The sequence below is a fragment of the Scomber japonicus genome, chromosome 13 (genome assembly GCF_027409825.1).
Source record: "Scomber japonicus isolate fScoJap1 chromosome 13, fScoJap1.pri, whole genome shotgun sequence".
Taxonomy (NCBI): Eukaryota; Metazoa; Chordata; class Actinopteri; order Scombriformes; family Scombridae; genus Scomber; species Scomber japonicus.
In genome coordinates this window covers 5,928,235-5,944,751 of record NC_070590.1, presented here as the reverse complement: position 1 = coordinate 5,944,751, position 16,517 = coordinate 5,928,235, and the positions used below count along the sequence as shown (strand labels likewise).

The window sequence follows — 16,517 nt, the reverse complement described above, 5'->3', positions numbered from 1 at the left end:
GGCTTAGAGTTTAGTGCAATACAGAGCTACAGAGGATTGTTAAACTGTGTCCCAACACCTCCGACTGTAGATTCATGAGTTTAAAAAGTGAAATATTTCTGTATTTCAGTAAAAGCTGACAAAAACTAACAAAACGGAGAAAAGCTTGTCCTTCATGATTTGATTCGATTTTTTTTGTCTTTGCATGACCAAGCCCAGATGAATATTTGTTCTTCCTTTTGGTTTCCATCTATGCTTTTTTTTGGTGAATATGTGGAAATATGTGTTATGTGTGCTTTTAACAGAATCCAACCAAGCTATGCCAACACTGACTCACATTATTCCATACAAAACCTTATCTAAGTTACTTCCTTATGTACAAATAATATAAGAAGTTAAGTGAGGTAAAAATGGATATACTGTAGCACTCCCTTAATTCATAAAGAGTACTATTTCTGTTTCACAAAATCATGAGAGAACCGGCACCAACCTCTGCCCCTTTGCAAAGTATAACAATATAAAATAAACAACAACAAGTCGAGCACAAATTGCAATCAAAAACAAAAGTAGCGAAAAGGAGAACAGCTTGTCCTTCATGATTACAGCTATCCTGATTAACTGAAAGCTTATTATCACAAAGATAATGAGTGAGTTAACAATAAATAACATGATGTATCTGACTTGGCACTTACAGTAATAATACAGAATTAAGCAAAGTTGGGAGTCTCAAATCAGCCAAAGTCCATCGTTTGATGTAAGCCCAAATTTGATTTTAAGCTTTTATGGTTTTTTAAATCTGTACCATATTTTCCATAACACCTGAGCTCACTATGGAGCTGATTAGGTGTGTGGGCAGGTGACAGGAAAGCGGTGGAAAGAGCCCGAGGGCCCCTTTTATCAGCAGATGTTTGTTTTTTTTGACTTACCAAAAGCAGGAAAAGCACATGAGGAATTACAGTAATAACATTAATGGAAGCTGCATTCCCTTTGACTGAGCCAGCTCCAGGTCTTTGTCATTGTGCATGCTCACTAACTGAACTTTTATGGGGGCTAAATGAGTCCCTGCCTCAGGGTATGTTCTCTGCGCGGCCCTGAAAATTTCCTGGCTGGGGTTTGAGGTTGACTCAGTGCCAAAATAAGACATCTTCTTCTATTCGTTCATAGCTTCCACTGCCATGTGCAGCTCCTTCCATGTTGACCTCCTCGTTGTTTGCTTTTGGCGCGCCTACGTGAGTTGTTATGCTTAAGGTTCGTCGCCTCGGTGATGTCACTGTCAAAACGGTCAAAACTGTCTCCATTGCAGAGTCAAAACTGCACTTTGCAAAGGAGACAACGGCTGAGAGGACCGAGTGAGAGGACGTTCCTGCCTCCTAAAGTTTACCCAGAACTTCCTTAATGGAAATGGGACAATCGAGCCATTGTTAATGTGGTTATTTACAACGATGCTTTTACTGCCTAGGAGGGGCAAAATGTCCAATGTGGAAAAGGGTGTATTGCTGGCCAAGTAAGGAATGACAAGTTGTGAAATGAGAAAATATTAACTGTTGTGTGAAACAGAGTTAAGTGGAGGCTGACCCTGTAACAAATACAGTATCACAGATATTTTTGAGTAATTTTGAATGTGGTTTAATTAATAACTACCTTTATAACAACCACATATGTATGTATTGTTGATTTAAGTTATTTCTAAGCACAAATTGACATTAAAGCCTGATTTATGCTTGTGCGGTTACTCAAAACGTCAGTTCCTCCGGCAGTTGTCTTTCTTCCTGCAACACCGCCATTGTTATTAATAATGAACAAAAGGTATGTGTTTTCTGTTATTAGCAGACATAGCGCACATAGCACAATGCTACCGGAAGATAAACAGGGATAACGATATGACTCCTCTGAAACCACATACACACACACACACATTCACACCCCCTAGTGGCTTGGCGGTGAATTGCAGGGCAACGCGTTCACTTGACACACAACTTCGAAAGGTCAACGACGCCAGAAGCATAAATCAGTCTTAAGAGGGGGAGGAGGGCCCTGAGTTTTGTGCTTCCCAATAACATTAGGAGGAGTGGAAACAGTCGAAAGTTGAATACTGCAGTTATACTCCAATATTCTTTTAAATGTGTCATGTTGAAACACTCGAATGCAGATGCATATATTTCCCCAAGTACCTCCGCTGTATTAATGATTGCAAATATGAATAAATAAATAATTAAATTAAAAATGATATAGCCTATAAAGTGTAATTCTCTAAGGACCTGGTCTGATTGCAGCATAAGTAGCTTAATTGTGGCAAGCCCTTACAGATGCCTAATTTCCTGAGTGCCCTTAAGGGTCGCCATTCTGTCAAGAGTTTATGGGTCTGCTCTTTTCTGCCCCTTACAATCTCACAATCAATCATTCATAATCACTCCTGGTTCACCTGTTGATATCGGGCTGTAAAGGTTTGCTTTGTGGAGCCTCTTCATAGCCTTCTAATGTTAATGGCCTCTGGGTAGGTGCTAAATAGCCAATCCCTGAATAGTACGCCAGTGGAAACAAGGACACTTTTTAGCAGAGTTCATCATATCAGTCTCACTTACACTGAGTCAAATAATAATGTAGTTGCCGTGCACATTCAACGGATAAATAATGTAGTATTCATTTCGGGATATCGCAGCTTTAACCTTTTTAGCTTGCAAGGTTAACACTTAAAGACAAGACAGTGTTGCTGACCTTTTCATTACTGTAGACAAAACACTATCACCAAGGACACATAGAGCAAAATGATTATATTCCGATTTTATTAAGTGCAGCCATTTGCTGTTATAGAGTCAGTTAAAATACACTGAATAGGATTTCTCTCTGTTTAAGTTATTTGAGGATATTGAGTAATGAGTCTATAAGAGACCAACTGGCACACACATTAAACATGAACTCAGAAGTACATTTTCTATGACTGATAGCTTGCCTCAGGTCTCACTTTCTAATCAATAGCGGTATCACCTTTACTTATTTAAGGTGTTGGCTCATTATGTACAGCACTTGTGGTATAATGAGAGCCCGAGGTGAAAATGTAATTAAAAAGATAATATCTTCCTCTACTCAAGTCATCTACTGAATACTGAATATTATAGGTGTGTTAATGTCTGAAGTAAAGCCTGACTCATGAACATTAAATATAAATGGAGAAATACATTTTTCTATGACAGATAACTCACCTCATGTCAATTCCATCCACTGTGTTTGAATCAATAATGCTATCTCCATTTATTTAAGACGTTAGTTATAAAGGTTCACTTCACTCGTCCAGTCAGGAAGCAGAGATTGATTTCCAGAGTATAAACCTTGTTGGATTTATTCAAGCTTTCATGATGGTGCTCCTCAAGGTATTACCCTATATTTGTGTTAATTAGGAGCTCTTGTTTTATACTGCAGGTTCACATTGGTTTATGCATGTGATAAAGATTTCATATTATCGGCGCCTGCCAAGGTTGACTTCAAACTGAAGAAAAGAGCTTTCAACATCAAGAAAGAATAAGTGGACGTCTGTGTGTGTGTGTGTGTGTGTGTTTGTGTGTGTGTGTATATACTCATTCGCAGTTTCTCTACTTACATTCCTTTGTGTCATTATCGTATAATGTGAGACATTCCTGAAGTTGAATCTAATTTAATCTTATCTAAAGAGACTTGAGCATTAAGTCCCACCAGGAGTTTTTATAGTTGTCTGAATGATGATGAAAAAACACAGAGAAATGTGTGATTGATGAGGTTACAGGTCTACGGTACCTGTTGCTGTGAGTTTTGACGTTATTTGCCTTCACCTCATACCTGGACCTATAAAGCATAGACAGTTAATGCCTCACTTAAAGTCTCTATTGATGGATTACTGTACATATAGTTCAAATGTCTGCTGCTTCTCTGTCCAATCTAGTATGTTTTTAAAGTTTTGATTTCACTTCTTGTCATTTTACTCATGATTTTATTTCATATTGCTGTGATACATTTGACTGTATTTAAGTTTTTAGGTTTGTCTGAAATGTTATGTCTTTGGCCAGGTGTTATGACATTTAGTTTTGGTCTGTTGTTTGTGTGCCCTGTGTTTCTTTTGATTTTTCCTGACAGGTAAATAGTGGTGTGCCATCACGATACTATGATTGGTTGAAGAGGATGGTGTCCTGGCCTTTGAATGGCTGCAGCTATAAAAGAGCCAAGATGGGGGCAGTCTGGTAGTAGCAGGCAATTCCCCGTCCTCCTCCTCCTCCTTTCCCAACCGGCCACACTTTTGTTCTGTCTTGGTTTTTGAAAGTAGATATGGTTTTGATAGTTTGTGTTGAGTAGTAAGGGTGGACTGCCAGTTTTGTTCATCTTGTTTTCTCCTGTTTACTTAGTTAGGGAGTTAAGTTCCTGTCATTTGTTTTCTTAGAGCAAGTATCTTATTTTCTAGATAGGATTGTTTTATTTGTTATTTTGGCCTTGGTCCACCCTGAAGTTTCGGTTTTGTATTTCATTTATATCTATACATTTATTTATTGATTTGTGTAAATAAATTTCTTTATACACAAACTAAGTTCGATTGTGGCTACTTGGGAATTGGGGAAGATGGGGCCTATTCAGATTATGCCCTAGGCACCCCTAGACTGGGGCATAACACAGGACACTGCAAATGTTGGCCAATCATAGCAGCATGACGGGTTTTCCTAAATGTTGAATGTTGTAAAAGGGCAGAAATAAATCACAAACAGCACTATGTTGACTTCTTGTGTCAGCTTTCGTAGGTAATACAGAATGTGCTCTGGTGAGAAATTAACAGTGCATCTCTTAATAATGCTGTGACCCTCAAATGTCAGTCGAACACTGTCATGGGAACGTCTCCGTCAAAGCCCTGAAGCATTGACACGGTTTCCACAAATATGTCCAAAAAATTGATTAATCTTCGTCTAAAGAATGGAAACTGTGGACACTAGCTACAATATAATTTTAGTTTCTATTTACTCACACAAAAAGTGTGGAGAATTAAAATTTCAGTTCAATTTGAAATTGAAGGTAACCGTGACAACTGGAAACATTTTTTTCCCCATTTTTGTCATTTGACATTTAAGCTCGACAAGTTTTGACTCCTGGCTAATTAGCTGGCAATTAACTCACCACTGTTAGACAGTTATCCTTCTACATGGTGAAATCACATTTTGCTGGAGGAGGGAGTCTAATGAGGTAACAACATTATTGAAAAGATGTGGTGAATATGATGTTAAAGAGAAAAATGCACCAAATCACACGTGGAGGAAAAATCATTGCTGTTCTGGCATCTACAGGCTTAAAGGATCAAATCTGTTGAATTTGGCACTACACCTACAGGAAGTGATGCAACATTGCGTATTGTGCTCTAAGGACAGTCAAGCTTAATCGTTGGTATTAGCTAAAGAAAGCACAGTGCAGATGAAACGTGTTGCATAGGTTTAAGTACACCAATTTCCACCAAGTAGCAGGAAAGTGCTGGGAAATTAGAAAAAAACCCCCAATGAGACAAACAAAGACTGTTTTTAAAATATGGATTTTTGTTTAACACACACAAAGGCAATTATCATCCTTTGGAGAAGAATAACCTGACAGTACTGTTGTCTCACAAAGGAAATAGAGAGTGAGCTTTTTGTCCATCACAGTTTTAAACTGGTTGAGCTTACTATGTAAAGGACTAAAATCAGAGTGGTGGCCAATGTAGTACTGCTGTAAGGTTAGGGCTAGGGTTAATAGGAAGCAGAATATTTATCTTGTGTGTAGTTCAGGGCAAGGTTATTATAGTTTTGAAATTTTATTTAAGTTTTTATTTTTATTTAGTTTTTCAGTTTGCTTTTTTTATTTCAGTTTAGTTTTTCAGGTATTAAGAGAAAGCCTTGACCTGTAGAAGCTGAAAAGGATGAAAGAATGTGTGACACCAAATATGGTTTATCATCACATCCTTTTTAATTTCATTCTTTAACTTGGGATTTTTCCTTTTTAGTTGCATCCAACAAATGTTCCCATCAGTCCTCATCACTATACATTTACTCTCATCTATTAGTAGGCCGTACTCCAAGTAGTCCCATATTGGGCAGTGGCATTTTCGTCCTGCAACTTTAGCCTTTTCTAGCAAATCATAAAATGCCTGCTAACCACCTTCTTCTTGCAGTATGCGTCAGATGATATCCGCTATGCTGCCCCCCTCTGGAGGGGTTAGGGGTAGCAGCATAGCGGCTGCTACAGGACAGGCAGTAATCGAGGGAGAAAACGAAACAACAACAAAAACAAAGCTGAATTTATCTACAATTCAGTTTAGTTTTAGTTAGTTTTACATTGTTCATTGTAGTTTTTATTTAATGTTTAATGTTTCTCAAATTACATGTTTTTCTGTTTTATATAAAGCACATTGAGTTGCCATCGTGTATGAAATGTGCTATATAAATAAAACTGCCTTGCCTTGCCTAAATGTGGTGAAACAATGTGTGGAAAAAAAAACTTCTCTGTCAGCTACAGAAAGCTTTGTTTTTCAAGGATAAGGTTGGTGTTCATTGATACTTCCTTTATTGTCAACAAATTCCAACCTTATCCTTTTAACAATATGTGGCATTTTTTTTGACATTTCAAACATGTATTTTTGCAAATTCCAGAAAATACTGAAATGATTTCTCCTTTTGAATTGCTCAAGCTGAATGAAACAGGTACATGGAGTTCATCATCTGAGAATGTGGTTAGAGGTTTAGAAGAAGAAAATAAATAATCCAATACTGCGTTGTGTGTATTACTGTGGTGCATCATATTAAATAACTGATATTTGAAGTAAAACAAAAAACAATACCAACACTGATTATTTTGGACATTAATATCTTTTCTTTTTTATTAAGACAAGAACTCTTCATTGTTTTGTAAAAATGTCTATTTATGAACCAATACAAAATGTGTATGGGAATGTGGATCTCCTTTTTCTCCATTAATACACATTAACATTTCCCAAAAACAGCAGAGAGACAAAAAGAATCAACCTAAAAACAATGACTGGTGAAACAATCAAAACTTTTTGGGAATCAACCAAGCTTCCAAAGGCGGTGGTGTGTTGAAAAGTGACAGTAGTACAGCCACAACACGTTTCTGATCCTGCTTCATTAAACAATGTACGCTTTATATCCTATGTTAACACAAAGCAATACTTAACACATCTTTTACAGTGCACCAAATATTAAGAAAAATACAGAAAACATGTACAACATATATGCAAAATATCTCACCAATTTTGCCTCTTGGGTCTAAAATAATGTGTTGCACTTTGATTTGATGAGGATGCATTGTACTTTCTTTTATGTCATTGATAGGTGGGGCCTAAATTTTGCAATCTACCTGAGATGCAGTCACATCGGTCAACAACGCATGAACCTGAGACAGGGCATTATCAAAAGAATTTAATGTGGAAAAAAAAAATACATCTGTTAAGACCAAGGTCCCTTTTTTTTTTTCTTTTTTAAACTTTACCGGGCATTTAATATAAATTAAAATACACACAATAACTGAAATTATCAATCTTCAATTTACTTCAAATTGGATCCTCACCATTTCTAAATATTTAAAACGACAGAAATGATATATTTTTTTAATGCTGTTTTGTTTAAGTTACATTTTACATTGGAACTTTTGGGAGAGCAAAAAAAAAAAAAAAACTCTTATTGACCGTACATCCTGTTGTTCCAACCTCACAAAAAAGGTTTTAATATTCACAAACAAAATAATTAACCTTAAGGGAGAAGACGATATTCAGTTCTATTCCTTTATTGGCAAGTACATGTTCTGAAGTCTGATTTTTTAATGGAAGCTGCCACATGTCACTCAAGCGAAATAGTGCTCACTGTCAAAATACAAATCACACAATCTCAGTCTTACAGATGAGGTGACATCTGCTCTGTGATTCATAAAGCAACGATAACAAGTCAGCTAATAATTTTTTTTTTATCAGACACCAGACCATAAAACATCTAAACCTAATCAGAACCCTTTTCCCACCCCCACCCATCCACGTAACAAACACAAAACAGTGTCGTCAGCATACAGTGTTAACTTAGTGGTAAAATCCTTAGTGAGTACAGTTTAAACGTTTAAATTAACTCATAGTTTTCATAGAAGAAGAAGGTACAGTTGAAGAGAGTTGGACACATAGCATCTTTGATCTTTGTCTGCAGCATTCCTCCATAGCCTCCATATACAACTGCCACATCCAATGTGAAAAGCTAAAAACAAAAGTCCACAGCTCCCACCCAGCCTACCTGTTGTCGTGTAAAACTGCAGAAAGAATATTTAATGCCTTTTATTTTATTTTATTTTTTATTTTTTAAATGCACAAATGCTCAGGAAAGTGAAATTTGTGTAATGCACTTCACAATAACCTTATTAACTGCCTTTGGACGACACCAAACCCACCATATCAATATGGAAAATATGAAAAGAATGCTGTCTTCATGCATGATGATGATATATTAAAGCTATCACACTGTTAATGTGTTTGCGATCTAAACTGCACATTGACAAAGTCCAATCAAATACCTTAACATGCCAATAAAGTATTGAACCTCAGATGTGTTCACATAGCAAGCCCAAATAATTCATTAACTTCTCAAAGAGGGATTGTTTTATGATTAGATATGACTGAGTGATATTTATCATATATTCATCTTTCTGATAAGGAAATGTATTTAATCATTAAAACAATTAACTATAATGGAAAACTAAATTAGTCAAGTTAAAAGATTGGGGTTACTGATAGAGAGAGAAAATGCCACTTAAAGGCCCAATGAAACAAAAACTTCATTTATGTCTCCTTATATGCCGACTACAGGTGAGAAAATCAACATCAGAGTATTTTTTATGTGCTTTCTCATCCTGTAAAAAACGGCTTCAAATGTTTGACTCATCCCGCACTCAGGCGTTTACAAAAGTTCATCCAATCAATTGTGACCTTGGGGTGAGTAGCTATAGCCACACAGCGCACTTCACTCTTTGTGGGTCATACTAGCTAAAAGAGCAATATAGACCGAGATAGGAAGAGATGTGTGTTTAGATATCAGTGGGCAAACACTTCAATGTGGCTGAGGTCTAATTTAGTCATCTCTCCTTCGTCTTCCTCCTGATCTAACGACAGGTGAGGAGGAGGAAGAGGAGGAGGTGTGTGTGTAGAGACAACAGTCCTCTCTAGCTCTGTCTCTGTCTGCAGCTTCATGTCATGCTTAACTTATGTGAGTACTTGCTCATGGGTGAATGTTGGGTCTCTGTAAAATAAAGAGTAGGGTCTAGACCTGCTTTATGTTGAAGAATGACCTGCGGTAACTTCCAATTAAATGCAAAGGATTTATTTTAAATCCCTCTTGTAACTGTGCTCGGCTCAAATATTCAATTTTAACCTGGAAATACGTCTCAGTGCAGAACCTGAGGACACTAAGTTTTGTTTCATGGGGCTTTAAAGTAAACATCAGCAATTTTATTTTATTTGTGGTGGGTTTAAAAAACAGGTTTTGAATAGTGAAGCAATAATATGTGGTGAGGACTTTTTAAAATTTTGCTTATGGTCTTCTCAATATTATGCCTTTTTGCTCTGTGCAGTTAAAAAAGCTGATTAAAGAACACCAATCTACTTTGATATGAAGTGTTTAATTTTAATAAAACTCATCATTAATGTCCAATCTCTAAAATTAACATTGCTTCATTATTGATTCGTTGGGCAATAAATTGATAATTATATCAATATCATGACATGTGACTAGATATCTGAGATTTTTGGATATTGTAATATTTTGATATGACATAAATGGCATTGTCATTTCCTGGTTTTAAAGGCTACATTAGTATAAAGTCTGAACTTACCAGTTGTTTTTTATTACTTGCTTTTACCAATCCACATTACAATAAAAAATATTGTGTTATTAGATTTTGCCCTTGGCCCTACGTTACATTATAATGCATTTTATTAAAAAGAAGCAAACATTGAAGGTTCTGACTTTGCTCTGCAGTAAAAAATGCATTTTATCTGTTTAACAAACTCCAAGATATCATTTTCAAATAATGCGGTTTTATATTTGGCCAAGTCAGAATATGTTCCTTAATGAATAAAAGTTCTTGAAGTCTAGCTGCAACCACTGTCTGAGTTTGATGCTACGCTCTAATTTAACTTTGTTTATTTATGAGTTATCATTAGCATTGATAAAATGTTGCAAGCCATGTGATATCAAGAGTAGAGACTCATTAAGCAGGCGGCTTGCTGTGTGAACACATAATACCAACAAACAATGCCATCAATAGACCCTCATTGCCATGTTAAGAAGCTAGGGCATCAATGCAAATCATGGATTAACACCACAGAGCACAACATGTGTATTAAGTTCAGTTACAAACAATTAATTACTTTTGGCATTCCTCAGTGCTCCCCAGCTGGCACAGCAAAACGGATTGATAGATAGTTTTGGCAGGTGATATGGAGCCCCCCCCCCCCCTCTCTCTCTGCCCCCCCCTCATGTGTCCCATCCCTGGGGTCAGCTGAGGGAAGAAAAAGACATCCAAGTGTAAATCTGCATTCTTGGTTCTTAAACATCTGTGCTCACAGTTTATAAAGCGTGCTCTCTGATTCATAATCCGTGCCCTTGAGTTATGAATCCATGCCCGTGGATTTTTTTTTTTGCAGGGATTTTTTTGTGTTTGTGTTTTGGATAGTGGAAAGCTACCATTACCCATGGTCCTTAAAATTTTGTGTCAATACTGTATAGTACCATTGAGCCAAGTACTGATTAGAAGCTGTTTGCTGTTCAGGTGTGTTGAGAATAAACAGATTAAATGTTGATTTCTTGGATGACGTGGCTCAATATTAATTGAGAAACACTATGTTTTAAGAATGATGATTTAATATTAAATAACCCCAGCCACATATTCTCGGAAATATAAAGCTAAATGAGCAACTTCCCATTTTACAATCAGTTGCGTTTGAGGGCATGGATTTCAAATCACAGGGCACAGTTTAAAAATCCGTGGGTATTGGTTATGGTTTGATTAGGATACACGGATTAAAATTTCCAGAGCACGGTTTATAAACTATGTGCATAGATTTTCAAACCGAATACAGATTTATACATGGATTTCTTTTTTTCCTTGGTGGGGGGGGGGGGGGGGGGGGGTTTCGTACATAAAGCAAGATAGAGAAGCAAAAATGTGTCTTTTTAGCGTGTACATACAAAACCAATACAAAAACAGTTTTTTTTAAATGTTTAAGCACTCAAGCTGCTGGATCAAAGCAAAAACCATATATATATATATTGATATATAGAAGGTGTGATAGAGGTGAAAAGACTGGCCTGTCTCTCGGAGCATTTCTTAGTTTGAAGACATTTTGCTTTCCCAAACATTTGCTTGTTTTTACAGTTTGACAAAAACTCACAATGAGCGTGATACAATAAAATTCACAAAGGTACTCCATTTCAATTCTAATAAGTCGTAAAAAATATTTCTTAGTAAGGATTAGTGTATAATACAGCTGTGATTCCATTGGCATTTGGCCATTTACATTGAATTATGTGTGAATAGCATAACATGAACCTGCTGATGGGAGGACGAGGACAGCCGTTTGAATGTGTTTTACTTTGGAGTTTTGTTAAGGCTGCTTCTCTTTTGAGTTATGTACAGGTTACCAGCATCTCTTGGCTACTGGTTGGCCAATATTAATACCAAATATTTTTTTTAAACAGTCTTTCAGATTGCCGAAAAACAGCTTGAAAACAATTTATATTTTCTTACCCTCCTATTGGTAAGACGAAATAAACTCGAGTGAGAGCAGATGGAAATCAATTGAATCTCATCATTAAAACTCAATAAAAGCCTGTGGGAAAACAGAGCCTCCATTCAGCCAAATAGAAGAAAAAATTAATACCAAACAGAGGAAGAAATCAAAATAATGAAATGGCGGCTCAGTGAGAGAAAAAAAAAAAGGAGTAGGTAATTGTTTAAGAGGCAGTAGTATATGTGCTCTGAAGAATAAACTGAGGTTGCGAAGCATGGATTAAAAAATTAAATTGGCCCAATAAAATGGGAAGATAATTTCATATTATTCTTTGCTGCCCATTTTTTGATTATATTTTTGAATATTGTTATGTTTAAGAGGTTGCAGGGAGGCCCGATAGAGAACATCAAACCTGTTTCTCATATATGTCCTTTGTACAATGATATGTAAAGCATTCCATGCATTTTGGGAGGAGGGGGGCTGTCAACACTTCAGGAAAAAAAAAAAAGAAAAGAGGGAAGTAATGGCTTGAGACAAATCACAGTATACTGGAAAGTTTTTGTTATGCAGGAGAAGCATGTGTGCAGACACATTTAGGGGAATGAATAAAGTGTCTGTGTAATTTTACCCTCATACAAAAGCCAACAGCACATTGGTAATTACGAGTGGGGGGGGGAAGATGAAACTGGAAAAAGGGGTACAACAAGGTTATGCAAATGATGATCAACACAAATCCAATTTATGGATAGAACAAAAAAATTTAGAACAAGGCACAGAATTTTCTGCAAATGGTTGAACTAAATAAAATTCGTACCAGCAGTTAGGGAGGTGTTGAATGGTGAAGCTCTCTACAGTGATTTCTGGCAACGTCTGGCGCACCCTCCCACCCCCAACCCATCCCCTTCTCAAGCTTACCGAAAACCCAAACCCTCCCATTTTTGTCCTTTTTTGTAATTTTTTTTTGGATTTTTTACACACAAAACATTCCATCTACATCTGCGGACTAGACTAAACAACGGCTTAAAACCAGGCCTTTCTTTTAAACCTCTCTCTTCTAACTCTTCGACCCCTCTACTCTCACTAAAATCAGTGATCCTGAACCAACTCCAATCTTTCCATCAACCTCAACTTTAAACCCCCACCCCCTCTCTCCCCCACCACCTCTCCTTTCCCCCGGGCCCCCAAAAACAGCTCGGTGTCCCAAAGAGGACACAAGAGTGAGGGGTCTTGCTTTGATTAGATGTAGTACTCTTTCTTTTCGTCCGAGTTGGTGTGCCCACCCTCTGCGTTGATGATGGCTGTATCTGCGTCCGCTGCGTCGTCTGCTCCTTTGGCTTCGTGTGTGAAGTAGGTACCTGAGGAGGAGGAGGAGGAGGAGGGGATGAAGGACAGTGTCACGGACTGGATAATAGCCTGCTGCTTAGATGATACAAAAGATTAAAATATGCCCCAGCAGCTAATTATGCAAATCCTCCACCGGTGCCCATTTACAGAAACCTAAGAGCAACCTGTAATATTCAGATTATACATCATTTTCCTACTTTTTCATTCAGGATTGGCACATTAAAATCAGGGTTTTTTGAAATTATCTCAAGCGTGGGGAAGAGCATTGCTCACACCTTCAAATTAACCTTGTCAAGTTCATCAAAGAAAAAAGAAAAAAAAGAAAAGAAGAAGAAGCAAAGCAAAGCCGCTTCAAAAGTAATTTAGAAGATTTATTCACATCCTATTACGGTAAAGACTGATAATGAAGGTAGTGTTCCAGATCGAATGAGGAAGAGATCTGCCCTATGTGGAAAGAAACAGAAGCATAAATGCTGCAAGAGTGGTGACCTGAGATACAGAGTTTAGATTGAATCTGAACAAAAAATCCTCTCAGTGCCCCCGCCCCCCCCCCTCCCTCCCCCTCCCCTCCTCATCGTTCCTGTTCCACATCAGCTTACAGTGAAATGAAAAAAAAACTACTCAATCTGACATATTTAATCCTGACTATGAGCTCACATCATACCAAATCTGATCTGACTTTTGGCGATGCAGTTTAAACAGTCATGTCAGAATTATGCAGTAATCCGCCCCCGCTGCTAGTTAGTACAACCCCCACTCCTACGCTTGTTCTCAGGGCTACGGGTCGTTTCAGGTAAGTGTTTTGTGAAGTATAATTATTATGGGGAAGTTATAGACTGAGGTATTTAAAAGTCGCTCGCTCTCAACATTCAAACATTTCTAGATGAATATTTTTTCTCATTTGATTGCTTTGGGCTGCAGTCTCACATGATCCCCAACATCTCTGAATAGGTGGAGCCACAGACCAGAAAGCAAAAAAATAAAAAAATCATGTCACGCTTTCACGACTGCTCTTGATCATTATTGTTCTTTCATTAATATTCATATTGCATAAACAGCTTATTAACTTGTAAACACTTCACAAGCTCACAAGTGGCCATTTTATTTGTTTACTTGCATCTTAATGACATCTTATATTAGAAGAAAATGACATCATATGAAAAAAGGCATCGTGACAAGAGTCAGAAGTGAGTATTAACCCTCCTGTCGTCCTCCCGGGTCAAATTGACTCCATCTCTCTTTTGACTGTTCCTTCCTTCCTTCCTTCCTCCCTCTTTCTTTAAGTTTTTCCTTCGTTCTTCCCATCCTTCCTTCTTTCCTTCCTCCTTCCTCCCTCCTCCTATCATACTTCCTTCCTCCCTCCTTAGTCCTTTCCTTCCTTCCTTCCTCCCCCTCTCTTTTCCTCCTTTCCTTCCTCCCTCCTTACTCCTTTCCTTCCTCCGTTACTTCTCTCCTTCCTTCCTCCCTCCCTCTTTTCCTCTTTTCCTCCTGTCCTTCCTTCCTTCCTTCCTCTCTACTCCTTTCCGTCCCTTCTTCCTTCCTTCCTCCCTTCTCACTCCTTTCCTTCCTTCCTCCTTTCCTTCCTTCCTTCGTTCCTACCTTCCTTCCTCCTTTCTCCCCTCCTTCCTCCTTTCCTTCCTTCCTTCCTTCCTTCCTTCCTTCTCTCCTTTCCCCCCTCCTTACTCCTTTCCTTCCTTCCTCTGAGGACAACAGGAGGGTTAAAGGATAATTCAAGGTTATTACAGGCTGTGTCTGATTCTGGGTTAGGGTTAGGGTCAGTCCCTTAACGTATGATGCCACTGACGGCTACTAGACGTTGAAAAAAAAATCTCTGGCTCCAATTGACTTCTATTCAAAAAGCATCCACTTATCTCTAAAAATACTAAGAACATCATTTTCCTTAAAGAGTCATTATAATCTCAATTGCTAAATTCAGGCTCCCTAATAGGTGTGATGGTGGCCATTTTGGAAATCGTTGCTCCATTAACGATATATGACGACTTATAGTGGCTTTTATGTCTGTGACTGACAGTTTGCCTACCAGCTGCTCTCTCCTGTTACATAGCTCACAGTTGGAGTTGGACTGCTGTTGCAATATTTGAGAAAGTTTAATCTTACTTGATTATGATATCTGTCCAGTTGGCACACGTTAACCAAAGTGGGCACCGTTCCCAGCTGGCTTTGGTTTCAAAGTAACAGGACTTGTTTCCAGGGGAGCGTGTTTATCTTCCCACAGTCTTATGTTCCCTCAGCCTTATGTTCCCTCAGCCCTATGTTCCCTCAGTCCTATCTTCCCACAGCCCTATGTTCCCTCAGTCCTATGTTCCCTCAGCCCTATGTTCCCTCAGTCCTATGTTCCCTCAGCCCTATGTCCCCTCAGCCCTATGTCCCCTCAGCCCTATGTCGCCTCAGCCCTATGTCCCCTCAGCCCTATGTCCCCTCAGCCCTATGTCCCCTCAGCCCTATGTTCCCTCAACCCTATGTTCCTTCAGTCCTATGTTCCCTCAGTCCTATGTTCCCTCAGCTCTATGTTCCCTCAGTCCTATGTTCCCTCAGTCCTATGTTCCCTCAGTCCTATGTTCCCTCAGCCCTATGTTCCCTCAGCCCTATGTCCCCTCAGCCCTATGTTCCCTCAGCCCTATGTTCCCTCAGCCCTATGTTCCCTCAGTCCTATGTACCCTCAGTCCTATGTTCCCTCAGCCCTATGTTCCCTCAGTTTAATAATATAATAAAGAATTACACCTGTCTTTCAAGCATTTTCATAGATTAAAAAACAGGTTGGGGGGGAATGGTCATTAGGGAATGGCAATGGCCAATTTCCCTTTCCTTCCTTCTTCCTCCCTTCCTTCATTCCTTCCTTCCTTCCTTCCTTGACTCAGACAACAGGAGGGTTAAGTGATGTTACCAGATCTCAGCAATTAATTTAGTGAGTATAATGTTATTATTACTTATAAAAAATGGCCAAAACTATAAAAAAAAAAACCTGAGATCCCAGTTGTAATAAACCTGAATCATCCTTTAAAATCTTCCTAGTAATTTTCCCCTAGGCAGCATTACATTACATTACAGTGTGGCTGCACCAGATAGTAGTGTGCTAGGCCTTCAGTGCTAATCACATATAAGACTCAGTGAACGCGACGTTGAGATCAGGATGTTTTTATTTACTAAACACATAACAGACACAAAAAGATCGATGCTACTAGTTTTACGGCAATATAGTTAAACTGTATCGTCAGGTCCAAACGGATGTTGACAGACAAGCAGCAACACAAGCCGAGCCTGACTGAGAGAGTGAGGTTGATTGGAAATAATGAACTATGTCAGGTTTACCGTGTACCAGCCCTATAAAAAAAAAAAAACACACCACCAGCAATAATGTGCACCTTACTCCAGTTTAACAGTGTTATCTCAGCTCACACAACATTTCAGTTCAACC

At 38.3% G+C, this 16,517-nt stretch overlaps 1 protein-coding gene across 1 annotated transcript in view; it reads right to left on the bottom strand.

The window, feature by feature from the left end:
- Window positions 1-12,924: 12,924 nt before the first annotated feature.
- Window positions 12,925-16,517, bottom strand: part of cadm1a (cell adhesion molecule 1a) — a 450,697-nt gene continuing 447,104 nt past the window's right edge. The window contains exon 12 of the mRNA XM_053331275.1: window positions 12,925-13,092. Coding sequence (XP_053187250.1) covers window positions 12,974-13,092 — 119 coding nt within the window. The 3' untranslated portion in view covers window positions 12,925-12,973. The remainder of the gene's footprint in view (window positions 13,093-16,517) is intronic.